Source organism: Lonchura striata, chromosome 4 (genome assembly GCF_046129695.1).
Source record: "Lonchura striata isolate bLonStr1 chromosome 4, bLonStr1.mat, whole genome shotgun sequence".
Taxonomy (NCBI): Eukaryota; Metazoa; Chordata; class Aves; order Passeriformes; family Estrildidae; genus Lonchura; species Lonchura striata.
This window is the reverse complement of record NC_134606.1, coordinates 66,439,699-66,467,131: the sequence shown is the minus strand read 5'-3', so window position 1 is coordinate 66,467,131 and position 27,433 is coordinate 66,439,699. Positions and strand designations below refer to the sequence as shown.

Sequence of the window (27,433 nt, the reverse complement as noted above, 5' to 3'; positions counted from 1 at the left end):
TAAATCTCCCTCCTTGCTGACTAGGCTTGAAAGCAGAGGAAGATCAAGCACCAGAGAACGTTTCCCACGCTCCGCGTCCTGCGGCTGGGGAGGTCCGGCGGGCCGGCCCGGGCGCGGCGCTGCCGCCGGCGGCCGCTGGGGGCTCCCGCCGCCCGCGGCCCGTCCCGCCATTGCTGGCATGGAGGGCGAGAGCACCTCGGCCCTGCTCTCGGGCTTCGTGTTCGGCGCCCTCACCTTCCAGCACCTCAGCACCGACTCAGACACGGTGGGTGCCGAGCCACGGTGGGGGAGGGCGGCTCCGGGTCGGTGGGAGAGGAGGGAGGGGCGGGCCGCCCCCGCCGCGCTGCCGCCGGGCCTCCCCCGCCCGGCCCTGCCGGGAGAGCGCCCGGGCGCGGGGCTGTCCCGCCGCGCCGGAGCCGCTTGGTGCGCGGGCGGCGGGAAAGCGCGGCTGTTCCGCGCTCGAACCAGGCGAGCGGCGGCTGCCGCGCCGTGCCCGCCCGGGCAGAGCGCAGCGCCGGCCGGGCCGCCCGGCTCCAGCCTCCCGCACGGCCGCGGACTGCTCGGGCTCAGCCAACGCTGGAGCCACCGCAAACCCACCAAGACACAGCACTGCCTCGCTGAGGATGTCTTCCTAACTGCGGGCTAGTATTAGAAAATGAGTGAGAACCCGCTCTGTTAAAAAAAAAAAAAATAGAAAAAGTTCGTTTTGACAGCATTTTTCCTCTCCTGAAACAGCACTCACACTTGGTATTACAGAAAATTATGATAGAATATGCTGAGTTGGAAGGGACCCACGAGGATCATGTAAGTCCAATTTCTAGCCCCCACACAGGACACTCCAATAATCCCACCACGTGCCTGTGAGAGTGGTGTCCAAACCCTTTGGTGCTGTGACCACTTCCCTGGGGAGCCTGTTCCACTGCTCAAACACCTTTCTGGGGGAAAGCCTTTTTCTCATATCCAGACTAAATCTCCCCCAACTCGGCTACATACCATTCCCTCCAGTCCTGTCACTGTCGGTGGAGGGAAGAGACCAGTGTCAGTCGCTCCACTTCTCCTCTTGAGGCAGCTGTAGAATACAATGAGGTCTCCCCCTAACTACAGACCAAACGGCCTCAGCCACTCCTGCTGTGGCTTCCCCACTGGATCCTCCACTATGTTTCCAGCCCTCCTTTGGACACTTTCTAATAGCTTTGTATTTTTCTTACATTGTGGCACCCAAAACTGCACACAGGACAGGGGGTGAGGCCACACCAGCACCGAGGAGAGCAAGAGTGTCTGTTCAATGCTACTGTTAATGTGATTGTTTTTTTCCTCTTCCCCTCTAAAGGAAGGTTTTCTCCTTGGAGATGTGAAAGGTGAAGCCAAGAACAGCATTACAGACTCACAAATGGATGATGTTGAAGTTGTTTATACAATCGGTTAGTGTGTCCACATTTTTCATAGCCTGCTTTGTTTTGGACAGTAAATGGCAGCTTTCAGTTTTGAGGGACAGCAGTCCACAGCAAGATCAAAGCTCCAAGATCCTATATGCTTCACCGATGTAAAAAAAAAAAAAAAAAAAAAAAAAAAAACCCAAAAAAAAAAAACACACACCAAACCCAAACAACCAAAAACACATAGAAGGGTTATTTTGTAACATTTTAACTGCTAAAAAGATTACCATTTTACTGCAGAGAGCACAGTAATTTAAAAGAAATAACAGTTCCTAGTTCCTTGGATGGCTACTCTTCGCCAAATATCTTGTTACATTAAATGTAACTTAGGGTTTAGACTCTTGTCTTGACTACATCTCAAACTCTCCTGGACTACAGCTGCCCTAGAAAATCTTTGTCTATTAGTGATGTGAACTGTAATATATTAGCATCTGTTACCTCATTTGGAGCTTATAAAATTATGTGTGTGAAGGCAAGCTCTTTAATAATTTCACTAAGCAATGCCAGATGTATTTTCTGTTATCATCTTGATGTGATTGGAGTGGATGTGCACTGAATAACTCAAGTGAAATTCTTCATACTACATATTTCTCCTTCACCTAACAGAAAGGAGAAAACTATGAAGCTTGATTTTTTCAGTTGACATAATAGAAAAGTATACAAAAAATACAGTTTATATAAGTGGTTCCCTTTACATTTGACAAAATTAATTAGAACATATTTTAAAATATTTCCTTTCTTCGCCTTACTTAATGTTATGTTAATGCATTTAATTTTAAGAAATTATATAAAATTATTTCTTGGTCCTTCTATCAGTTTCATGTTGATCATAGCATGCAGAAGAATATACATGTTGAGCTAATGAACGCAGAGTAATGTTACCTTCTCTTTCCAGACATACAGAAGCATATTCCATGCTACCAGTTATTCAGGTAAGAATCTTAAGGAAATGGATACTGAAAAGTTAAAATTAACCCTAACCTGAATTCTTCAGGTGTTAAATTTACATTGCCTAAGAAAATCACCCAGCTGTAACTATAGTAGCTCTATCAACCTTTTGGAATTGCAGATGCAAAATGCCTTATGCTATTCCTATTTTGCTTCTTTATGTCTTTTTTTTTTTTTTAATGTTTGTCTATGCATATAGAAATAGAGATAAGGCATACTGCACCTTCTGGTGACCTACGATACCATATAAACTACAGAACAATGTCAACACACTGAAAAAAAGAGTATTCCATACATTCTAGCTCCTCACCCTTAATAGTATTAATTTTTTTTTTAAAGTAAGATGATTCTCAGCACACTATTTTTCCAGTCTAATTTCTTCCCCTCTAATTGTCCTAATTTTCTCTAGCTTTTATAACTCTGCAGGAGAACTGAATGAACCTGCCCTGAAGAAAATACTATCAGGCTGTAAGAAGGTATTTTATTCTTATATCTAAACCATACTGAGGATCTCACTCAAATTTTGGAGGCTGTTCTGATTATCTCTTGCATCAAGGTTTTTTCCTTTCTCATTTTAAACTTTTATAGTCCCTCATTCTGCTGGTTGAGGCAGCTACATCCTTTTCCTCCCTAAAAAACAGTTTAGCTTATCTTTGACTAGGATTTGCCTACATACGTGTCACAACCTTATTTTGAATTATTCATTTTCTCAAGTGAACACTTCAAGGATCCCAAAGGAATTACACCAATTTCCACCTTAAGATCAGTTGAGGTCAGCTCACAAGTGGTTAAGGACCACTTCATCAAAAGAAAATAAACTTTTTTCCACAGAACAAAGTTTTACAAGGGGAAAGTAGAAGCTGAAAAGAAACAACAAAACAGAAGAAAGCTTGCAATTTCAACTAGATCACAGGCTAAGAAACAGACCAATTCAACACATGGTTTTGAAGGAAAGAAGATGGGAATTAGGCTTAGAAGTTTTAAAGGTTTCAAGTAACTAACTGCTTGACTATGCACCCACTAGCAAACAATTCAGACATGACTTTGCACTGAATGAAACTTGCTTCAGTGACACACAGGGAACCATGATTCAACAGTAACTGTGAATTTTCTTCTGCCTGCAGAGTGTAATAGGATGGTACAAATTCAGACGTAACACAGACCAGACCATGACATTCCGGGAAAGAGTTCTTCATAAAAACCTGCAGTCACACCTATCAAATCAGGGGCTTGTATTCCTCCTTTTAACCTCTAGTGTGATGACTGAAAGTTGTTCTACTTACAGATTGGAGCATGGTCTACATCGGCCTCAGGAAGGGTAATGTCTACAGCATGTGCTAGAACTTGAAAGTTTCTCTACTTTGTTGCAACTGAATTAGTAACACTGTTTATTTTACCTTTGAAACTTAAACTTTTAATAAGATTATTCCTTTTGTTGCCACAGCCCAGTTGAATTCCACAGCCTTGGAATCTATTCTGGGATTGCCCTTTTTATCTGTAGCACCAGCATCACCAAGCAGACACTGTCAGTTTATTTACACACATAAGCTACTCCTGATCAAATTGTTTTGTGTACAGGACTTCAACCATATATGGTGTTCATCAAAATATTCAAATTGGTGTTAACTTTATCTTCAGAGATATTCTGCTCACAGGCTAGGCTTACCAAGCAAATGTTGCATTAATGTTTGTTGTAGTTAGAAAGAGGAGAAATTACGGGCATTGATCAGCTTCTGGATGCTCTTAGAGTTTGCCTTTAGCCTCATCTGTATGTGATATGATACATTTAGCAAGGATTAGCAAGGGTAATCCTCCCCTCAGATCCTGAATGGCCAAGAACATTCAACTTTCAATGAGACACCTTTGAATATTAATAGATCATGTTTTCACACTTACGCATTTTAAGTCTTTTCCAGAAAGTCCCTTTGGTTGTTACCAACTTGGGCATGGCAGAACAGCAAGGTTACAGAACAGTGTCCAGTTCCTGTGTATCCTCTGGTTTTGTGAGAGCCGTGAGACAACACAGGTACAATATGTGTTGTATTTACTGACAGCTGTAGCTTCCCACTACCACAACTACACTTACCTTTCTATAAAAGCAAACAAGTGCTTTTATAAATGCTGTAGCCATACCTTGTTTCATCTGTTGACGTGTTTTCTACAATTACTTACCATTCTAGCATACCAGGCAATTCAGTCCCTTATTTTGCCAGGAGCTGTCTGTCTCAACACAGGCATCTGGCACTGAAGTTCAAAATGCTTCTTTACTCACTAAACTCCTACTAAGTAAGCACTGGGATCACTAGCTTCCAATTATGCCATTCTACTCCTGGTTGCAGGTCAGAATTCTTCCATGAAGATGGGTCCCTACAAGAGGTTCATAAGATAAATGAGATGTATGCCACCTTGCAGGAGGAACTGAAGGTAAGCCAGGAAGGCCTGCCTACCTTCATCAGTTCTACAAAACCAAGGCAGCCAAGGGCTACAACATCTTGCACTGCATGAGAAAACAAAGCCCTGTCCAAAACATAGACAAACTGAAAGGTCAAAAAGTTCTATTTACTGTGCTGCACACTACATTCTCAAAGCTCAGGATTTAAGTTCCCATTTGATTAAAGTACAATGTTTAATCTTCAAGCCCATGAATAAATTCTCACAAGAGGATTATTTTGAAGAAGTACTATCTGACTACCTGTAGTTTGTTAGTTCTCCTTTGCCTAGATGGGATCAAATAAAACATCTTGCACTTTATTCAACACAAGGTTTAAGTTATCTGACAAATCCACCTCCAAATCATTACTTAAGCTTTTTACTACTATGTGTCCAATTTAACCGTGAGTACCTTCAAGGATTTTGCAACAATTTTAAAGTCAGCTACTGTGAATACTGTTAGTCTGATCAACATGCTCTTCTTCTTCCAGAAAATATGCATTAGAGTAGAAGTCAGTGAACGATCTGTAGAGAAACTCTTAGCAGAGGTGAGCCAATTAAAAGAAGAAATAAAGAGGAAAAAGCAACAAAATTGTTCAGGTAAGTTAATCAAATGTGATTCAAGCCTTGCCCTTCCAAAGTTGACTCAAGTGGCAGAAGCAGAAAACACTTCTGAACCCGAGGCAGCCAAAACAGCAGTTGTGCAAGAGGTTCTGCAACACTGACTTTGATTTTTTTTTTTTTCCTCAGGAGAAGACAAAAACCACCCAGCAGAGCCAAAGGAGAATGTTCTCCTTTGCCAGGCACTACAAACATTTTTCCCCAATTCCAGACTTCAGACATGCATTGTTTCCTTCAAAGGCCAACAAATAGCCAAGAACTGCTGTAACACAGACCATCATATTAACGTCATGGACAAACTGACTCTCATGGTAGAGGAAAGGGACTTCACTGAAGCTGAAGTAAGGCATCTAAACAAGCGTAAGGTCAGGGGGACCACATCAGTTTCAAAGTCATCCAAGAAGTCCAGATCATTGCAGCTTCACCAAGAACCATTTCAAGACCAAGAGGACAGTGACCAAGAAAGGAAGCTTATACTGAGTAGCACTGAAACAGATGAGGATGTGTTTGAAAAAACCAGAGATGGAAAGGAATACCCACACTCTCCTACTTTCTGATCTGTCAGATGACTTCACACCAGAAGCTACAGCTCGTGTATTCCAGTGATATATCAATCTCTTGCACTGCAAGGATGTATGTAACAGGGCATTTTTGCAGGTTGTTTTTTTTTCCCTAGTGCACAAATCCTGTTCAGCATAAAGATAAATCCAAGATGATATTCCCTCCCTTTGCCTTCCAGAGTTCCACCAGTCTTGTCTCTCTCAAGGCTGAAATCATATGCCACAGGATGCTATCAGTCAGATAAGCACATCACATACTGCCTCAGAGTGATACAACTTCAAGCTGCTGGTGAAGAAACAGTGCTACCCTCCTGATGCAGGGAGCATCAAATGAACACGTTACAGAATTAGCTGTCTATGTGAACTGCCACAGTTTAAAAACATTAATTTATCCTCAGGAAACCAGTGCTTATTTACTTCTCCACATCTTACAACCCAGCAAGGGGAAAACCAGCCACCTGAAGCCACTGGAAAACCAGTCTGCTAGCAAGACGGCTGAGCAGAGGAAGGGGTCCACAGTCCATATAGCTGCCAGTTTCTAATATTGCTTTAATCTTCCTTCAGACAATGACTTTCAGAGACTTCATTAAGAAAAATAAAAGGATGACTGACATCCACTCCTCAGTCAACCACACATAATGCTAGCAAACCACATTTCCAGCAAACAAGTATATAAACATGAAAAACAGCTTTATTGTTTATTTCTGTACAGCATATCACTCTGGATACTTGATGTTACATAGCTTGGGGTCTGTGAGAAATTGTGGGGTCTTAAACATAACTGGCATAAATCCTGTTAAAAAAATAGATGGAGGTGTTCTTAGTGGAAAAGTAGCCTTGAGTTAGAAAATTCAAAAGCAAAATCATACTTACCAAATACATGAGCTCTTTTAATGGCTTTTGTAATTTCCTTCTGCTTCTTGTTGCACAAGCCTAAAGAGATGAATTATTTTCAACACTAAACAAGTCAAGGATTAAGTCTTTCTAGAAAAATGCATGTGTACTTTTACTGTTAAATACAAAATGCATACAAGTAAGGGATATTTTAATTCCTTGATGCAGGCAACTAAGAGGAATACTGTTACAAAATGTATGAAGTTGCTTTCCAGAAAGACTGCTGATGCACAGTTACATAGAATCACAAAAATATTATTATTAACCCATATATGATTTAATTTAATACTTCACATACCTGTGATATGCCTGCCATAAATGGAGCCAGTATATGGAGAAACAAACTGGGAAAGAAGCTATTTAAAATTAAGAAAAATCAAAGTCAGTTTAAGAACTTTTTTTTTGAGCTTTGTGTTACTACTTGTATCTATTTTTCATTTTTTCATCTGTTTTTTCAGAATTCAGTTCTACCTGAAGAAAAAAGTACAGCTTGGAGCTAGACAGTATATTCTATGCTTTTCTATGCTTCGTGGCAGCCAAATTGTAACCAAGGACTCTATTTGTTAAACAGCAAAGTTGTCACACATAGTACATTAAGCATCTTAGCATGACTATATTATTTGTCCCTTGACTTACACACATTCCTACTCATAAGTTTTAAACCCCTATGCATATGAATGTATTTTTAATTGGGTTTTTTTTAAACGTTTCTGACTTACTACACACACATTTAAAAACAATAAAGCAGCTCCCTTCATCCAAGGACAGCAATTTTAAAGCTTACCTGCACATTCTTATAGTCCACATTTACTCCACATAAGACACATCTCTTTGGAGGGTCTTTGTAGGGGTTCTCCATTTGTATGGGCTGAAATCAGAGAATGATTAACACCTGTAAGCTTCTCAAGAATATAGAGAACATTTGTTACTTTTAATCCTTGAAACCAGAAGCGATATTTGGTGTTGCACTTAAGTTTTTCAATAACTTTATTAACTCAATTCTTTGTACCTTGCAACTTCAAAGACTTCTCACAAGTAAACAGCCGTTTATATTTCAGTAACAATGACACTAGCAACTCTATTAAATCATTCAGTAAGATAGCGCTTACACCTTCTACTTGAAGTCAAAATCTGCAGAAGCTGGTAAAAATGTAGTTCTGTCTGACAAGTCACAAGAATCGTTCTTAAAAAATAATTTCAAAGCAAATGGCCCAAGAAAGCTTCTGTGTGCTCACACATATTCTGAAGAGATTCAGAAATACCTCCCAAGGAGCTTCCTTGGGAGGTATTTCTGAATAGGCTGCTTAAGCTTCTGAATACACCCAGCACCAAATTCTTACAAGGTATGAAAGGTGATTTTTCGCTTTTCACAGAGTCACAGAACAGGCTTGAAGGGACCTGTGGAGATCATCCAGTCCAACCCCCTGCCAAGGCAGGGTCACCTGCAGCAGGTGACACAGGTACACATCCAGGTGGGGTTGGAATGTCTCCAAAGAGGGCAAGTCCATGACCTCCGTGGGCAGCCTGTTCCAGAGCTCTGCCACCCTCAGTGTAAAGAAGTTTTTCCTCGTGCTGAGGTGAAACTTCTTGTGCTTCTAGTTTATAGCCACTGGTCCTTGTCCTGTCGCTGACTGCATGTCTGAGCCACAGAGACATCAGGTTTAACAGGCTCTAGTTAAGATGTTGGAATACAGATCCGTGAGGCCTTAACTTCCAGCGCCTGATGACTCCCCGTCCTCGGGGTCTGACGAGCCCCGAGCTCCACAGCGACCAGCACAAGCGTTTCCAGCCACCGCTGCTGTCCTGCGGCGGGGGAGCAGCGGGACAGCAGGGCGGGACAGGTCAGGGAAGCCTCACCTGGTCCGAGCGCTCAGCCTGCCCCTCAGGCTGTCCTTCATGCTGCAGGCGGCGCGGCCGCACCCACAGCTTCGCTGCAAGGGAGAGAGCGTCAAGGTTAGCGACAAGATTAGAGACAAGGTTAGCGGCAGCACGGCGCGGCACGCACGCGAACACCCCGCAGCCACTGGAGACAGAGGGGGAGCGGCAGGGACGCACCGAGAGCCAGGCGCGGCCAGCCCCTCCGCGCCGCCACGGCCCGCGCCGCCATGACACCCGCGCCGCGCCTCCCTGCCGCCCGCCGGCCAATAGCAGCGCGGCCTGCCCGGCTGGGACAGACGATTGGCCACAGGCGGTCACGTGCTGCCCGGCGGGGCGGTGCCGGCAGTGCCGCTCCCGCCATGGCGGCCACGCCGCCCGCGGCCGGCCCGGCGGGCTCCGGCCGTGCCCCGCCGCGGCCCTGACGGTGCCCGCAGCCCTGACGGTGCCCGCAGCCCCCGCCATGGCGGAGACCAAGCTGGCCGTGCGCAGGAAGAGCCGCTCCAGCAAGCGGAGCCGGGCCCCATTGCAGCCCGTGGCCGCCAGCTCGCCGGTGGCTCGCAAGAGGCCGAGTTCTGAGGGCGAGGGGCCCCCGGCGGAGGCCCCGGTAGGGGATGGCGGGTTCCGGGGAGCTCCGCCTGGGAGGATGGCATGTGTCGGGAAGGGCCGACTTTGTGTGCTGCCCTTTGGCTTTAACTTTAAAAAAATTCATCTCTGTCGTCTCCCTGCGCATGCATCCTCCTACTTGTATCTGTTTCACTTGGTTAAGGCATTCCTTCAGAACCTAAGCTGGGCTTTCCTCACAGTCGGCATCACACAACATGCTTTTGTGTTAAGTTGGGGCAGACTTAGGTGACTTGGCTCTGATGTTTGCGCTCTGCTAGTTATTCTGCCTTCTGTGGTGTTGCCTCAGCGTGTCCATAACTCCTGTTTTGTTTTTGCAGTGCAATAACGATAGCGAGGAGGATATGTTTGGTGACTATGATAGCTTTTATGGAAACGATTCGTTGATAGCTCAAGTGGCTGATATTGAACACAAATACCTGCAGGATAAAAATGTGAAAACAGCTGGAGAGATCGTACTTGGGAACCTTCAGTCAGGAGTTCACCAGAAAGAGCAAGATAACTTCTCTGCTTCAAATGTGGTTGTCCTCAAAAGTGATAAAGAGAGCACCTGCCAAATGTGTGACAGTGATCCAGCTGATGGCAATCAAGAATTAATGGAGTCTACTTTAGATGACTTGCCATCGTCACAACTTCTGTGTTTTGAAAAAATGGATGAACTTTCTTCTGCTTCTAGAACATCTCCAATCTCAAAAGGGAGGGATGAATGTGTGAATTCTTTCTCAGACAAAATCAGAGACCCATTGTCTTTTTATGCTGGTGCTGAACACAGGAACAGAACTACTGACACTTCCTCAGACTCCAAGTGTGTTTTATTTAAATCTGAGAGTCTCAAAGATCACCTAAAAAATGCTATGACTGGAAATGCCAGAGCCCAGACTCTGCAGGTCTCCAAGACCAAGCAGCTTAAAGAAGCTGTTTTATCTGAAGAGATTTTTGTGGCTAGGAAAGCTATTGAATCATCTTCTCTTGATATAGGCCCTTTTTATGGATTACCTAGCAAGGTTAAAGATTTATTCAGACAACTTCGAGGGATTGAAACACTTTATGGTAGTATAATCAATGGTCTGTTGGAAAAAAAAAAGAGCTGCTAGTGGAGTATTGTCTGTTTCACCCATTATACTGTAAAAATATTTAAGGTAATGCTTAACATGAACCACATTGGAAAGTAGTTGTCCTGTTTTAGGAAGTGGCTCTTTTGGTGTTTTAGATGGATGGGTGGTATCTATTCATCTGGATTACATAATACTTTGGAAGTCACTGAAAGCTTTAAGTGCTTTTTTGAGGAAAGACTCTCAAAGGCTGAGAGTTTCTGAATGAAACACAGGCATTTTTGTATAAACTAACATACCCCTGGGGTTGCTAATAGTTCCATTTTCATTTTGCAGAGTGGCAGCATGATTGCTTAATGTTAGAATCCCTACAGCAAAGGAAGAACTTGATATATTCATTGCCAACCAGTGGTGGAAAAACTCTTGTAGCTGAAATAATAATTCTCCAAGAATTACTCTGCAGGCAGAAGGATGTTCTGATGATCCTGCCATATGTTGCCATTGTCCAGGAAAAGGTCTGGATACAGTATTTCTGGTACTGCTTCCTGTGATATAAATTATATGTGTAGACACTCAGTTTTGTAGCTGGAATAGATATTCTTAGCTATGTTTCACTAATTCCAGCAGCTGATTGTGGTGTGGGTTGGTTTTCTGTTGAGTTGTTGAGGCAGCTCTGAAATCCACGATGAGCATGAAATTGTTCTCTAATTGATTTTTCTTTTATAGGTTAGGGGTTTATCAAGTTTTGGGATAGAATTGGGTTTCCTGGTTGAAGAATATGCAGGAAGTAAAGGAAGATTTCCACCAATCAAAAGGAGAGTAAAAAAATCTCTTTATATTGCTACTATAGAAAAAGGACATGCTCTGGTGAACTCCTTAATTGAAACAGAAAGGATCTGTGACCTCGGCCTGGTTGTGGTAGATGAGGTAGGCCACAAGATGTACTCCGATTTATCAGATGCGTGTTTCTTTTAGGGTTCTAATAAACAATTATTTAGGAAGGAGCAGTTCTTTGCCTGCTTGGTTTTGCTTAGAGTATTCATAATGAAAATTACTTTTATTTTCTGTGTTCTGAATTGGCACATAATTTTATAATTTTGAAACTTGTTTTTTTTTTTATTTTTAATGAAGCATTTATTGCTATTTCAGAGTAATAGATTTATATTGAGAGATCTACTGTGGTAGCGGTTGATGGTGAATTCCTGCGTAACTACTTGTCACTTAGAAGTCTCTAATGGGTTGCAAAAGAAGCATAAATAATTTTAATTGTATGGAATGTACTTTCTGAAGCCTACACCTTAACTCATAGCTGTGAAGCCATGCAACTTTGTGTCTGGTATTAATGACCAGTGAAACACCGACAAAAAAGAAAACTACAAAGTAACATTTGGCTGTGGGGATTGCCAGTTGCAGTGGTGGGGCTGAGTTGTGCTACCAAGGTGTGATTGTGGGGTTGAGTAATGTGTCTAACATCTAATGGTGGTTTTAATTCCTGGAATTCATCAGGCTGACTGACTATGCTTTAGCACTGTACCTTCTAAACAAAGGGCAGCTGAAGCACTAACTTCTGTTTTTCCTAGAACCTGGCTGGTAGGAATGTTTTTACTTTTAAGTCTTGTTTAAACCAAGTTTTGTTTAAAATTGCCTCAGACTGGTGAATACAAAGATTTCCACACTGTTTACTGTCAGGAGTTAACTGTTTGTGTCAGTTGTGGTCTAGCTAAATAGAAGGTAAATCTTGTTCTCTACATTTGCCCATGAGCCTGCCTTTCTGTGATTCTTAAATGCTTTTTAAGCAAGGTAATACATCTGAACTTAACAATCCAAATTTACACAAGGGATATCTTTAGGAAGTCCAACACAAACAGTTCTGTAGTATTTCTTTATGTCTATATATTTTGGAGGTCTTTTTAGAAATACTCTCAACTCATTAGCATTCTTGCCTTTACTTTTTCTTTTCTGTCTGCAGCTGCATATGCTCGGGGCAGGAAGCCGTGGTGCAGTACTGGAAATTACTCTGGCAAAAATTCTTTACACCAGTAGTAAGTCATGGCTACAGTTAATGTCATTAATATTTTGTAGTTGTGGCATCTCTGAGAGAAGTCACACGCTCACTTTCTGGATTTGTGCTGTTTTGGCTGCTTTTGAAAAACATGGCATGACTCCATGTATTAACAGCATTTACTCATTGAAGTGTTAATTGACCCTCTAATGATGTTAGGGTGTTTTTGAAGCTCTTCTAATACTTCTCTGTGAAATCCTGAGTATTGTCAGATGTCTTCCATTTCTTTGTAGGAGCTGTTTAGGCATCCAATTAAATGTTTTTTTGTTTTTGTTTTTGTTTTACATTTAAGTCTCAGTTAGTATTTTGTGGCTTAGTATTATTTCTTAGTATTTTTTTAGTAGTGGCATCTCCCTTCAAACCTGCTACTTTGGCATTTTGAAAAGATTGATGGTGAAGAAGGAGTCTCATGACTTAAATACTGAACAGAAATGTTAAAAATTGGTAATGTGACAATGAATTCATCTCAACTTTTGTTTTACAGAAAAGACGCAGATCATTGGCATGAGTGCAACATTAAATAATGTTGGTGACCTGCAGAAATTCCTGCAAGCAGAGTACTACACTAATAATTTTAGACCGGTCTGTATACAAGATACCAGGAACTAGTAAAGAAGATATTTGCCTTTAAAATCATAGTAAATCTGTTTAGAATTGTATCACAGCTTTTGTGCTTAATTGCACAGTATAATATAAGGCCTGCTATTGCTCTCTAATTGCTAACAGTCCAGTAAATAGCACCATGCACTTCTAAATACATAAATGCGATAATGTTTATACATTAGCATTATACAAATGCTAAGGCATTTGTTTCATTTTAACTTAAGCAATTCCTAAATTACAGCTACTGTGATGAATCACTATATTCCACTAGAATCCGTACTGCTGGTTCTTCTATGCTGTGAAGACAGCATGGTTTATAAATAGTTCATGGGATACAATTTTGGCATTCTTCATTATGGTTCCATGCTTTATCAAGGCAAATAATTAAAACAATTAAGTTCTCTTAAAAATTCTAAGGCGTGTGCTTATGTGCAAGTATGTATATGACCTGTGATGCTTAGAGAAAAGCTGTAGCTATACATCATCAATAGCTTTAGAGAAAACTGAGTAACTTAACTAAAATTTCTCTTTGTGGTTTCTGTCTTGCTAGGTAGAATTAAAGGAATACATAAAGATACGAGACACCATTTATACAGTGGACAGCAAAACACAAAATGGATTTGCTTTTTCACATCTCCTTAATTTCAAGGTAAAAACAAAGTGCTTATAGCTTCTTAGAACTGTTGTGAAATGCATTATTTTACACTGATTCACTTACAGACCTTTTACTAGAGAAATTAACATGATAATTCATTTGTAGTACCCATGAGAAAGAAGTGTTAGGCTTTGGGAATGAAAAAAACAGCCTTAAAATACTGAATGCTTAATTTGATTTTCACTTCTTTTTGACTCCTCAAGGTAGAGGTTTCTTCAGTATTTTGACATGCAAAAAGTAATGTGTTTGAGTATTCCAGATACTCAATATTTTATGTTCGGGGGTAGATTATCTCAACAGTTCATCACTCTCAGACAAAACTGAAATACACCTTTTGGGGATATTGCCAGCTTACTACTGCCTTGAAGGGATTAATTTCAACCTTTACAAAGGAAAATGTGTCTAATAGTAGACTGCCAGTATCTCAGGTGTTGCTAAAAGAAAATGAAGTACTAAGGGAAAAAGCAAAGAATTTGATTTGCATATCCATGTATCCCTTAAGTTAGATGTTTTTCAAGTGAGGATTGGGAGAAAAGCTTATACTACAGCTTCTTGGAATTATGTCACATTAAATCCAATGGGAGTATTCAAGCAGTGGTTGAGAACAAGTGTTGAATATTCAGGTTATAACTTAATTCCTAGGTTTACATATTTGTCAATCTGTGCTTATTACAGTATTCTAGTAATCTAGAGAAAGCAGATCCTGACCACATCATTGCACTGGTTACTGAAGTTATTCCTAAATATTCCTGCCTAATCTTTTGTCCCACTAAAAAAAATTGTGAAAATGTGGCTTCAATGGTGTGCAAATACCTCAAGAAGTAAGTTTCTATTTTTTTTTTTAAATTATATATGAAATAATTGCTTACAACTTTATTGTAATCTAGTTTGTAAGTGTTTTCCCCTGGGGATTAAAAGTAAATGCTTTGAACATGGAGTCATATAAAGTTGCTAACTGCATAAGTGATAGCAAATTGCAAAAGGCTTAATAAATAAAAGGTTTTTTTAAAGTTCTTACTTTTATTCCAAAACAGTTGAAAAATATGATTGTCAGAGGAAAAGCACTAAAGAAAAGAAGGAGAAACATACTAAATTAATCTAACTTTGTTTCCCTTTGGCACTGGTTTCTGGAAGCCTAGAAAACAAACATTTTTCTCTGTACCCTGGTATTTGGTCATGTACTTTGGCAGTCAGTTGAATATCTCTGTTCCCATTCCTACTTGGGAAAACTGAGTTGTAAAATCTAAAGCAGCTAGTATTTTATCTCTTCTGTTCCTGTGTTTCCTAACAAGAAAAGTTCTATTGCAACTATATCAGCCTCCTGCATATTGCTGTTTCAAAGTTACTGGAAATGACTATTTCTCCAACTTAGATGTTAGAGAAATGAATGGTGAACAGAAGTAGACAGTAAGCATGTCTCTTGGTTTTATTTTCTTTTTATTTAATGATTGGTCTAAAGTCTAAAGAAATGCTTTTCCTCCTCTAAGAGAATTTAGAGCTCATAAGGAGAAAGAAAAACAAGATCTCATCAAGAACCTAAAGAGTATTGGAAATGGAACTGTCTGTCCTGTTTTGAAGCAAATAATCCCTTTTGGTATTGCCTATCACCACAGTGGCCTTACAAATGATGAACGAAAAGCCATCGAGGAAGCTTATTCTGCAGGTGTCCTATGTCTGCTTGCTTGCACAGCCACTCTAGCTGCTGGAGTGAACCTACCAGCTAGAAGGTTAGGAGCCAAAGCATTTAATTTTTGCATTGATTTTTGCTTTGTAAAAATAAAAAATTCTTTAATAAGTTGGAAATTCCAGTGCTATTTAAACTGTGTTTGTGCTTTTACCAGCGAATTGGAAATATAATGGATGTTGTGTTCAATTTGGGACACAAGACTGCAGTATTCATGTAGGAAATGTGAATCAGTAGGAAGTGTCTCGGAGTATATCACTGAAGAGCACTTATGTAAATGGAGTAAAGAAAGTTTTAATAAATTGAAAAGTGTTTTAATGTTTTTAGTAGTGTTATTCAAAAGAACGGTGCTTTCTTTAGATACACTCCTAAGAATAATGTTTAAATGATAAAATAAACCTTTTCTAAGGAGTTGCAGTTGGAATGTTTTAAAACAAAAATGTTTTACCTTTTCATATGCAAGTTCTGATTATAGGGCTGCTGTACTCTGTGTTACCAAGGATTGTTAGCTAAGAATCCACTTCTGTGTGCACATTTTATGCACCTTAAATAGTTTAATGCTTTACAATTGATTTACACATCTGTCCAAAGAGGTGCATTTGATTTTTATTAGTTACGAGGTAAAGGGCACATATAAAGACCTAATTTGAATTTGTAACATTTTATTGCTGCTTTAGTAATTTGAATATAAAGCATAACTTATTCAAGACTTCTTTGCAGGGTGATTCTCAGAGCTCCTTATGTTGGCAATGACTTCCTGAAGAAGAGCCAATACAAACAAATGACGGGCAGAGCTGGTCGAGCTGGCATTGACAGTGCTGGGGAAAGTATTCTCATAGTGCAAGAAAAAGACAAACACTTGGTAATTTTTACAAAGCTGTTGGTAATTTAAATTGCTGGGTTAAGATGGTGGAATAAACAGGAGGAGCCAAGCTTAATTTTTGTTCACCTCTTAAAGTTGTAAGCATTTGATTTATGTAATACCTTTAAACTGCCTTTATGTGGCTTGTTTTCAGATGGGAACTGTAAGCTTTTGATGTTTACCCTTATTTTCTTTATAAGACAAGTCATGCATATCAGTTTGATTTTTTGAAAGTATAAAATTAATGCATGAATAGTCCTCTGTACTAATATATTCCTTGCCCCTTTTAGGTCCAGGATTTAGTTCACAGTCCTTTGGAGAATTGCAACAGCAATCTTCTGCTGGAGTTGACCAAGGGAATCCAGAGCCTGTTGTTGTCTTTGGTTGGACTGAAGGTATCGGTTAACTCTTCTCTGTGAGTAACTTAAGTGCTTAGAAATGCCAAGAAAATGTCACCTGTTGATTCTGTAGAAAAAACCAAACTGCTTAAACATTCAGGCTTGCAAGTTCAAAAAAGCTTTAATCAAATTTTTGTCCTTATCTGATTAGGTCTTCTCATTTAACTCAATAAGTAATCATACAACACAACAATTACCTTATGTGTAAAAGCAAAATTATATCTATCTTATTATACAATATAATATTAATATTTATATTTCTGATACTTGATTCAAAATACAAATAGAAACAGTGGAGACAAGTTAACATGATGCAGTAGCTAGAATAATAGAACAGATGGAGAGCAGTCCACCAGATCCACCACTGAGAATCTGTCATTTTATTTGTTGGAATGTATTTCTATAGAAACACAAGGTTGCTCTTTGTTCAGTAATTTTTTTCCTATGTCTTATTAAACATGTGAAGTTATAACTTTAAATATGCTAATTATTTCCCAAACTGGTGAAGATAGCAGTTACCCATGAGGAAGTGGACAATTTTATGTGTTGTACACTGCTGGGTGTTCAGCAGCAGCTACTGTCTAAAGAGAAGAGCTTCTCAGAGATAATTAAAGATGGGCTGGAAAATCTGATAGAAAAAGGACTCCTAAAAGGAAGAATATCTGAGAAGGACCACAATTCCAAATCTACACTGACAATCACACCCTTGGGTAAAGCTACATATAAGGGTAAGGCTTTTTTAATTCTTATTATTAAACTGCAATGAAAAATAAGCTGTTGAGAAAGAGTTTTATTATATGATGTAGACTGAAAATGGGCGTGAAGTAGCACATGACTGAATGTGATGTGAATGAAGAGTGATAATATTGATCCCACTGGGAACAAAACCAGAGCTGTACCCTTAAAAAATCACTTAAATATTTAAGTGTCTCAGGACCTTGTTTTACAATTAATTGTTATTAACAGATTATTGTAAACAGAAGGATTTCTTGGAAAGCTGAAGAGGGAAAGGGAGCATACGACATGTAGACTGATTGTAATTAAAAAAAAGATATCAGGATGTTCTGCTTTCCTGTTGTATCATAAAGATTTTGGGGTATGGAATGTAGTTGAAATGGGATGAGTCTGAAGGGTTCCCTCAACTTACAAAATCATTGTGGGATTTCAGTAAAGCCAAGACATTTGGCAAGCACTCTAAAACCACACAGAATAAACATACATGGAAACAGGTGATTGCCTTTCCTCAGCTTTGCTTTACTACTCATGTTAGGTTAGAACAGTAATTCAGGCCACAGATATTTCTCTCCAGTTCAGATGGCATAACTAGCTTTTGTGGAAGGTAAGGACAATACTGATTCTATGTTAAAATGTACTTCATTTAACTCTGTGTGTCTGTTTATAATTGTGCTTATTCTTACCCTGTGTGCCTATTCTAGGTTCAATAGACTTGGCATACTGCAATATTCTGTACAGAGAATTGAAAAAGGGTTTGGAGGGGCTGGTTCTCGAGAGCAGTCTTCATCTCCTATATCTGTCAACTCCCTATGATATGACTTCTACCTGTAGCCCAGATTGGATGATATACTTGAAACAGGTGAGAAATTGCTAGCAAACATGCATTGGGGTATTCAGTAATCCTCTGTATTAAATTTGCAGTGGGTATGTACTCATAGTACATGAAGTGGGATAACAATCTGATGGTAAATATGCTTTTTTTTTTTTTTTAACTTGGAGAGCACTAAAATCTGTTTAATTCTGTTAAAATGAGGCATTCAGAGATGAACAGTTACAGATAATTCACACAAGTAGGCAAAGAAGCTTCAGAACTGCCTGTGACTGGTGACTGTAGTACTACTCTACTGATTCTATAGAGATATTGAAAAACACTGTTGCACTGTGAACAATGTACTTGTGTTTTCTATAATATTGAAAGAACTAAATATCTGGAAATTCTTTAAAATTTTGTTTTAGTTCAACCAGCTAAGTGCAGCAGAGCAAAAAGTAGCAGATATTGTGGGAGTACCTGAAAGCTTTATTACAAAAATGGCTTCTGGTCAAACCATCAGAAAGGTAGGTTGACAATTTGTCATACCTAAGATAACAGTTTAGTCATTTCATTTGATTATTTGCAAATTTGAGATTATTTTTCTGCTAGTGTTGTTTATTTCTGTTCTGATTATTAAAGTTCTTTTAATCTCATTGATTAGTTTTCTTAATGTTTCTAATGTCTTTGTGTGTAATATAGAAATGTTTTAAAGTTGTGAAGGGAATAGAGATGAAAAGATTTCCCTTGTAGTACTAACAGAACATCTGCAGTGTTATACTGGCTCTGAATTCTAGCTTGTCTTATTCCTAGAATGTGGACCACACTGTGGTGAACAGGTTCTACCTGACGTTTGTGCTTTATACACTATTGAAAGAGACCAATATTTGGAGTGTTTCAGAGAAATTTAACTTGTCCCGGGGATATGTGCAGAATCTCCTAAATTCTGCTGCCTCCTTTGCATCCTGCCTTCTACATTTCTGTGAGGTACTGTGTTAAAAGAATGTAAATAATTTTTTTGTGGCTTGGTTTTGCAAAATCTGGAGTTTTGTTATCTTACTTTAGAACTGAATACGGGTGTGGTATTTCACCTTTCCTGTGCAAAAATATTTCTTCACCTTTCATGTTCTACGTTATTTTTTCTGTTGAGCAAAGCATGCTCATACAATGATATTTCTGATAGTAAAAGCAAGCTTTATGCACTGTGAAAACATACAAGTTGTACAGGGCATTGATCAGTGCCAGTGCTGTTGGTGAAACAACTGAAATAATGCACTGCTTATCCTTCAGAATTGCCCCAGCTTTGGGATGTTTAGCTGAAGAATGCTGAATACACCTCTGCAGATCTCTGAAAGGATGACTTAGAGAAATAATAGTGCTTCCTCCATCTAAAAGACAAATAGATACTTTTTGACTTAGTAGAGTTTTGTCAGTCATATTTCCCAAATACAGAACTTTGGAGCTGATTTTTAGCAATCTTTGTCTCTGCAGGAATTGGAAGAATTCTGGGTTTATAAAGCCTTGCTGACAGAGCTTACGAAGCAGTTGACATACTGTGTTAAGACAGAACTCATCCCTCTGATGGAGGTAGCAGGGGTTCTAGAGGTCAGTAAACGTGGCTCAATGAAACCTTTTAATATTAACTTGTGTGCTAAATGTTCCTGTGCCTTTCAAGTGTATATGGAAAACCAAGTAATTTGTTACTGGGAATTCAGCATAATGCAGATATTTCACAACAGTCTGGAGGTTGGGGGAAAAGTGATCTGTTTAGGAAATGGGAGCTGGAGCCAATGGTTTTCTTCTGGCTTCTGCCACAGCAACTGTGAAAATACTGTATTTTTGGACAATAATTTAGCTGTATACTCAGTTGGAAGTTGGAGTTCTGCATTTTGGCCACAATAACCCCCTGCAATGTTATAGGCTGTGGCTGGACAGAAAGGGACCTGGGGGTTCTGGTGGTTGAACATGAGCCAGCAGTGTACTGAAGATCAGTGGTATCCTGGCCTGTATCAGGAATAGTGTGGCCAGCAGGGGCAGGGAGGTCATTCTTCCCTGCACTTGGCACTGGTGAGGCCACACCTTGAGTGCTGTATCCAGTTTGGGCCCCTCAGTTTGGGAAGGACATTGAGATGCTTGAGTGCATCCAGAGGAGGCAACGGGGCTGGAGAGGGGCTTGGAACACAAACCCTGTGAGGAACGACTGAGGGAGCTGGGGGTGTTTAGCCAGGAGAAAAGGAGACTTATCACTCTCTACAACTTCTTGAAAGGTGGTTGTACTCAGGTGGGGGTTGGTCTCTTTCACCAGGCAACAACTGACAGAATCAGAGGACACAGTCTCAAGCTGCATCAAGGGAAATTAGGTTGGATATTAGGAAGAAGTTTTTTACAAGAAGGGTGATAAAGTTCTGGAATGGCCTGCCCATGGAGGTGGTGGAGTCACCATCCCCAGATGTGTTTAAGAAAAGATTAGATGTGGCACTCAGTGCCATGGTTTAGTTGAGGTGTTAGGGCATAGGTTGGACTAGATGACCTTTAAGGTCTCTTCCAACTTAGTCATTCTGTGAATTCTGTGGAAAACAGAGTCCAGGTTTCTTTTGTGGTAAGGATTCTTCAGTTCATGGGAGTAAGGCAGAATAAGAATTTACATATTTAGAAGATCCTTACAGAAACATGTGAAGTCATGTTGGGACTGCATGTATTTTAAATAAGAAATTTAACTAGTCTCTGAATCAAAGACTCCTGTTAAAATAAAAGCTCTTCTGGGACTTCAGTCCAAGGTTCTACTCTTTGCAAAATGATTTAACTTGCCTGTCCAGCATATTGTAGAACCAGTTTGTCAGAAAACCATCGAATTTAGTGACAGTGCGGTTTTAATCTGAGAAGCTAAACAAGACAGGCACCTCCAAAGAATGTGGGACTGTAATTCCTATCAGTGACAGTGAATGAAAGAAAACATGGCAACAAGAGAAGACAGCAGCATTCATATCATCTAGGCTCAGAGAAAATAAAGGCAAATGCATTCATAAGAGGTGGATAAGATTGCTAGGGTGGTAAATCTTAGTGACAAAGCTGTGCTTTTGGGCTATAAAAATTCTCAGTGAGTATTCATGTTAGAAAAAGAGAATTGGATTGATATGCAGAATGAAATGTTTGAGATTGGTGCAGAGATTGGCACCAGTAATTACCAGTAATTCTTATTTCCTGTTCTGATAATCTAACACAATTTTATACTTTCAGGCACGAGCAAAACAGCTTTACAATGCAGGATACAAAACTTTAGCACACTTGGCTTATGCAAATCCAGAAACTTTGGTGAGGATGATTGAGCACTTGTCACGACGTCAAGCCAAACAAATAATTTCATCTGCAAAGGTGAGTTAGAAAGAAAGCTATAAAAAACTTCTTCAAAACTCCAATGTGTCAAAAGTGGATGTTTGAACAACATTAAAAGGGAAGGATTCAGTTTACTAGTAAAGGCATTAGTGGACATTTGTGATCCAAATACTGATCTGTAGTAAGAACAATTGTTGTGTACAGCCAAGTGGTGCTGCTTTTCAGAGGGGAAGCAAAGGGCAAAAATGCTTGACAGCTCATCTGATACTTGAAATGCTCAGTTCTGCCAATATCTCAGGACTTATTTACAGAAGTTCTAGTGGTAATTGTGACAAAAGAATAGGATTTGTAGGGTTGTAGAAGTGGAAACCAACAAGGTGCAGGATTGACTTCACCTATTTAGGTTGCTTTTGTCATACCCTTTTATTCTTTCCTGTCTTTTCCATTTTGAATATGTGGGTTTTATAACAAACACTGAGTTGTGTCTAAACAAAAAATGCAGGAAGTGCTTTATCAAGGGATGGTATTCTCTCTGTATCTCCATTCATGATCTGCTGCTGCAATGGTATTGGCTTCACGTTTGATTCTACTAAAAGAGCAAGCTCTTGGTGAAGTAAGGGAATATCTAGAATAAAAGGATGGGTGGTTGTTTTAAAAATAAGGCAGTCAATGAGAAAGTTTTGGTTTGCACATTCTCATTAAGTAAGCATACCAGCTTTGGGGGTTGTGTACTTTAATAGGTCATGTTTAGATAATGTTGTAGGTTTCTTGATGCTTTTTTAGTGTGCTGCTGTGGGAGCCAAAAGAAAGGGATATATGCAGATTGCTTATCTACATCAAGGACAAATCTCGCAGTCTACCCCTACTCTCATATTCAGCTCCTAAATTCATGGAGTTTTCTCTAACTGGGAAGTTAGGAGAGTGCTTGCGTGGGGTCCCGTTCTTCTCCATGCCAGCAACAAACAGTTCAGGGCAGTGGATTAAACAACTGCTGATATCAGGAGTCCTGTATGTCTGGTGTAAAATGCTGTAGTAAGAAATTTCAAATAAAGGAAAAAGTTGTCAGCTTGGCAGGCACAACTTAAAAATTATTATTCTAACATGTAAAATGAATGTCTAAGGTTAAAAATATTCCTTAACAGTTCCAGACAAAACTGTTCATATTCTGTAAATTTGGTGTATTATGTGATAGCAGAATCCAGAAAACCATCTGTGTGCTGTATGAATTTTTGTGTGACTGCTTTCTATATGGGTATAAATTTAATTGTCAAAAAAAATGCTGGCTCTTTGAGGCAAAGCTGCTGCGGTCCTGGGAGCAGCAGCAGCGGTCATTTATAGACCCAGGTGCAAGTTTGGGAAGAAACATTGGTGTTTTAATCTGTCTAAGAATTATAGCTAATGCTTGTATTTGTTTTCTAATTTTTGTTCCTTTGTTTCTTCTTCTTGTAGATGCTGCTGAGTGAAAAAGCTGAGGCTTTACAGGAAGAAGTTGAAGAACTCTTAAAAGTGCCAACAGATATCCCAGGGACCCACTGATTGTCATGAATCCAGAATTCAGATATTTTCAAGTTTTTAACTCTCCTGTTTAAAGCTGCTGTAATTTAATTTTTAATGTAATTTAATATGCAATGTCTTTTGTATACCACAATTTTGAGTGAGTTCTGAATTCAGAAGTTGACTTCATTTGAAGGTTTGGATTATGAACTTCTCTTGAGCGATAGGGCAGAATCATCTTCATTTTTGGTTTTAGACATAGCCCTAGGAGTGCTTTGGGAATTGGACTGACTATTTTGTTTGTATATCTGCCAGTAGCTTATGCTCACAACTGACTTAAATAATATCTTTGGATATTCCCTTTAGGATACCTGCACTGGAGTGAGCTACCCAGAAATGCCTGCTTGCAGGAGTCTCTGTATTCTAAGTGTAGCTAATGGAAGGAGCTGGAATTCATAACAAAGAAGTTGTCCCAGAATTGTGCAAGAGATGGTAAAGGATGCCTAGTTTAAGCCTTTTTAAAAAATGCAGATATCAAATTCATATTCAGCCTCTGGCAGTTCCCTGAGATAATTCTTTCACAGGATGCCTTTGAAGCAGTCTTCCAAACAGAAAGTTTCCTTTTTTAAAAAAGATTTTTAATTTCTTACTTAAATATGAAGACTAAATAAAGATGAATTCTTAAAGAACTGGCATTTGAGAAGCCCTGTTGAGTTCTGAGAGTCCATGGGCATGTGTCAGTCACCCTAGTTGGGATTTTTAAAGGCATCTGAATACTGTTTGCTCCAGCAAAAAGTTAAGCTTCATTAAAGTAGCTTTGAACCTACTTTAGAACTTACAGTAGCCTGAACCTTCCTCAGCTGTGACACAGTAAACTTCTAAGGTGGTGTGTAGTACTTGACAATGGCCTGCACATTAAGACAGACTTGAGAGCTGGGGCAGCCTGATGTGTTAAATTACAGAATCATAAACTGATTTGGATTGGAAGAAATCTTAAAGATCATCTCATTCCAAACCCTCTGCCATGGGCAGGGACACTTCCTCTAGACCAGGTTGTTGAAAGCCTCACCCAGCCTGGCCTTGAACACAAGGCATGGGGCATCCACAGCTTCCTTGGGTACCCAGGGCCAGTGCTTCATCATCCTCACAGTAAGGAGTTTCGTCCTAATATCCAATCTAAATATCTCTTCTTCTAGTTTAAAGCCATTCTGTCTTGTCCCATCACTACCTGCCCTTCTAAAAAGTCTCTCTTCCTCATTTGTTGTAACACCTGGAGCCTTCTCTGTGCTGAACAACCCCAGCTCTCTCGGCCTGTGTTAGCAGGAGAGGTGCTCCACCCCTCTGAGCATCTCCATGACCACTTCTGAACCTGCTCCAACAGCGCCCATGGCTTTCTTGTGCAGGATCTGGATGCAGTGTTCCAGGTGGGGTCTCATGAGGGCATGAAAGTAGTTTTGAATTATGGTAGCCAGGGTAGTGGCACACCTAAACATGGCATTTCTGTGTAAAATTTGGTCTCTTCTCAGTAAAGAAAAAGTAAGATAAACCTTAGTTAAACTGGGGGCTTGATAGTCAGGTTAATTATGTTGAGGTTCTAGAAATAAACAGAATGGTTTTTAAATCCAGTGAGGATTTAATAATTTAATAAGTGAGGAGTTGAATGCTTGAGAGAAAGTGGTTATGGTGAAAAACTGATGAAAATGCTAATATTCTACTTCTCATTCTGTTGCATTAGGGAAATCATAGGTAGCAATTGAATTCTTTATAAGCCTTTATTTGGCATAAACATGCCTCTAAACCCATACTTGTAATATTTCATATTGGCTTACATGGTTTGGATAAATGCAATATTTGACTGCATTCAGCATTAAACCGGTCAGGAATTTAAAACCAGCAGTTTTAAGAGGCAGCATGATTCATTTCCACTGGTACACTGAGTGGTCACAAGGGAATTCTGTTACTGATATTTAACTGCCTAAGGCACAATTGGATTTGGAAACATGAAAAAATGTGAAGTTGGTCCTCAAGAGTAGAAGCAATATTTGCCATGACTTGAGGCTATATGTAAGTCTGTCTCTTAATGCCTTGCCCTTTTAATTAAGATCTATTTTTGACCAAATGATAGATAACATTAAATTCTCTATTGGTTTGTGTTACATTCAAAAGGCAGATGATGCTCACTCTAGCCTAACTGTGAATACGTATCTAGGCAGGAGATGTAGCACCCACATAAGAAAACACAGCTACTTTATATGTTTATTGGTACTTGATGGTGCTTTTCCAAAGTTTGGTACAGTTTTGTGTGGATTTGGTGGGGGAAAGAAAAAGAACCCCAGGAAGTTACTATAAAATTATTCACTCTGAGTAGTGAGTTACTGCAATACCAGATGTTATGGAAATAATCCATTAATTGCTGCATTTATTACAGAATAGTTAATGAGCCAGTAACATCTGGTATCTTTGCATGATACTTGTACTTGTGTGCTAATTAAAGTGTACATTTGATGTATTTATATACCAGAGGGGAACAGCAGAAAAATACTATTCCTGTCACTTGCTAAATGCACCCTCACACTATACATGACATAACACCCAGCACTGCTGTGGAATTAGGTTTTGATGAGATACACATTTAGGAAAAAAGTCAAATATTCCCTACAAATGCTAGAGCTCCTGTGAAAATGGTAGGAAAACCTGGTTTGAAACAAGACAGTGGTTTTAAATCTGCATAAAGCTGATCTGGAAAGAAAAAGAGATTGGCAATTGTTGTCTCTGCTGTTCTATTCACACAGACTGTGCTCTGCCTTGATGGATGAGTGCAATTCCCTTAAGGCTTTCTCTGTGACCTTAGAGAGGATCAGAAATTAAATGAAGCTGCACTAATTTACACTGAAACTTTCCTATATGTACCTTGTCTTATTTTCCTGAAATCAAGCTTACCAGGCAAAGCAGTACATGTATTTCATACTGCTTGTATTAATGTGTGATTAAATGCTTTTCATATAAAGCTTTCTTACCTGGGCTTTTCACCTGGGTGGAGATGGGAGAGGAGAAAAAAGGGAATACAACAGATGCTGCTCATGGTATTTTTGTACTGCCAGATGATGCTCAATGCTTCAGTGTGCTTATATATATATATAAAACATGCAGGTGTTGTAATGGGTATGCATTAGTTTGGTAAAGATCTGTTATGGGTGAATGTGCTATGAGAAAACTTATACTGAGGAGGGATTCAAGATATTTTGGAAACCAAACATTTCTCACTTGCTTCAATGGGATGTTTGTATCCTAAGGCCTGTGTTAAAGGAAAAGAAGCAACATTGATGAATTTATCTTATTTCCATGTGATATAATGGTAGATGATTCAAAGCTAAGTAGGTCATAAAAATATACTCTGTTGGATGTTCCTGCCAATATCTTCATAACCCACAGTAAATTGGATGAGAGCTATTGTGTGTGCAAGTCTGTTCAGGTGCAGAGAAATGTTCTGACCTAAAACCTCAGAGCAGATTTCTTAGTGTTTATTTCTATTCACTCCACTTTCCAGCTTGCCCACATAGACCAGTTCTTGTGTTTGTGTGATTCCCTTTCTTCCTCTGAGTCATGATTCCGTGAACCCCTGTACATAACTTACTGAAAACTGTCTCCCTGGAAGGACTAGTAAGAGAGTCAGGCTTAGCATAACATTTAGCTATTAATTTTCATTGTGTGAATGAAACTTACTGCATTCCTATGTTCTGGAAAGCCATTTCCATATGAGTTAATCCCTCCTAGCTTTCACTTTGTCCTTCCTTTTAAAGCTTCATTTCATCTCTGCATATCAAAGAGAGCTGCTAAAATCTAGACCCAAGGTGTCATTTCCATCTCTGAATAAACAGGGTGTGCCATCTCAGCCACCCATAACCATCTGGGTTCAGAAATAAAACCAGCAGGGAGTACCAAGAGCTGTGTGCTGTGTCAGGACAAGGTCTGGCTGCAGGCTTGGCGCAGGGAGGAAGGATAGCTCACAAAACCACTCTGACAGGCATCTCTGTTTTTACAGTTTCCATGCTTTCTTGGCATCAGCTTAGCCTTCGTTTCATCTTCCTGAGGCTTCTTATGTAGAAACAGTATTCTGATACAGGTCAGCTCTGTTCATCTGCCCAGATATCTGTGTCATAAGAATTGTTTGCCTTTTGCAAAGGCAGCTCTTCCCTTCTGAATTCCCTCAATATACACAAGATAAAGCACTGACATATATATAGATACAGGTATAAAGGTATCAGTTGGTGCTTGCCCAGGTACAGCAGAGGTGCCCCTGCTAGCAATAGCATGTTGCTGCTGCTGCTAGATAGTTGAAATTCCTGGAAAGTTTTATTT

General features: G+C 39.7%; 3 protein-coding genes across 4 annotated transcripts; 2 read left to right on the top strand and 1 right to left on the bottom strand.

Annotated features, from left to right (window-relative positions):
• Positions 1-143: 143 nt before the first annotated feature.
• On the top strand, positions 144-6,893 carry ABRAXAS1 (abraxas 1, BRCA1 A complex subunit). Its single transcript, XM_021526470.3, has 9 exons — positions 144-265; positions 1,331-1,421; positions 2,332-2,368; positions 2,794-2,860; positions 3,509-3,702; positions 4,291-4,410; positions 4,724-4,808; positions 5,306-5,414; positions 5,565-6,893. The coding sequence occupies exons 1-9, from the start codon at positions 179-181 to the stop codon at positions 5,990-5,992; spliced, it is 1,218 nt and encodes a 405-aa protein (XP_021382145.1). The 5' UTR covers positions 144-178; the 3' UTR covers positions 5,993-6,893.
• MRPS18C (mitochondrial ribosomal protein S18C) lies at positions 6,669-9,018 on the bottom strand. The gene is made up of 6 exons (XM_021526471.3): positions 8,945-9,018; positions 8,747-8,820; positions 7,674-7,757; positions 7,188-7,245; positions 6,869-6,928; positions 6,669-6,788 (listed from the first exon to the last, which is right to left on the bottom strand). The coding sequence occupies exons 1-6, from the start codon at positions 8,994-8,996 to the stop codon at positions 6,712-6,714; spliced, it is 405 nt and encodes a 134-aa protein (XP_021382146.1). The 5' UTR covers positions 8,997-9,018; the 3' UTR covers positions 6,669-6,711.
• Positions 9,019-9,166: 148 nt separating this feature from the next.
• On the top strand, positions 9,167-26,488 carry HELQ (helicase, POLQ like). 2 transcript variants are annotated; one of them, XM_077783037.1, is made up of 18 exons: positions 9,167-9,371; positions 9,709-10,438; positions 10,777-10,955; positions 11,167-11,367; positions 12,410-12,482; positions 12,987-13,084; positions 13,656-13,754; positions 14,436-14,581; positions 15,374-15,487; positions 16,165-16,306; positions 16,597-16,701; positions 17,213-17,432; positions 18,141-18,298; positions 18,676-18,774; positions 19,061-19,234; positions 19,739-19,852; positions 21,485-21,619; positions 23,030-26,488. In XM_077783037.1, the coding sequence occupies exons 1-18, from the start codon at positions 9,228-9,230 to the stop codon at positions 23,114-23,116; spliced, it is 3,018 nt and encodes a 1,005-aa protein (XP_077639163.1). In that variant the 5' UTR covers positions 9,167-9,227; the 3' UTR covers positions 23,117-26,488. The 2 variants fall into 2 exon arrangements, with proteins under 2 accessions (XP_077639163.1, XP_021382147.2); XM_021526472.2 differs by having other exon boundaries at positions 15,248-15,487.
• The last annotated feature ends 945 nt before the right edge of the window (positions 26,489-27,433 follow it).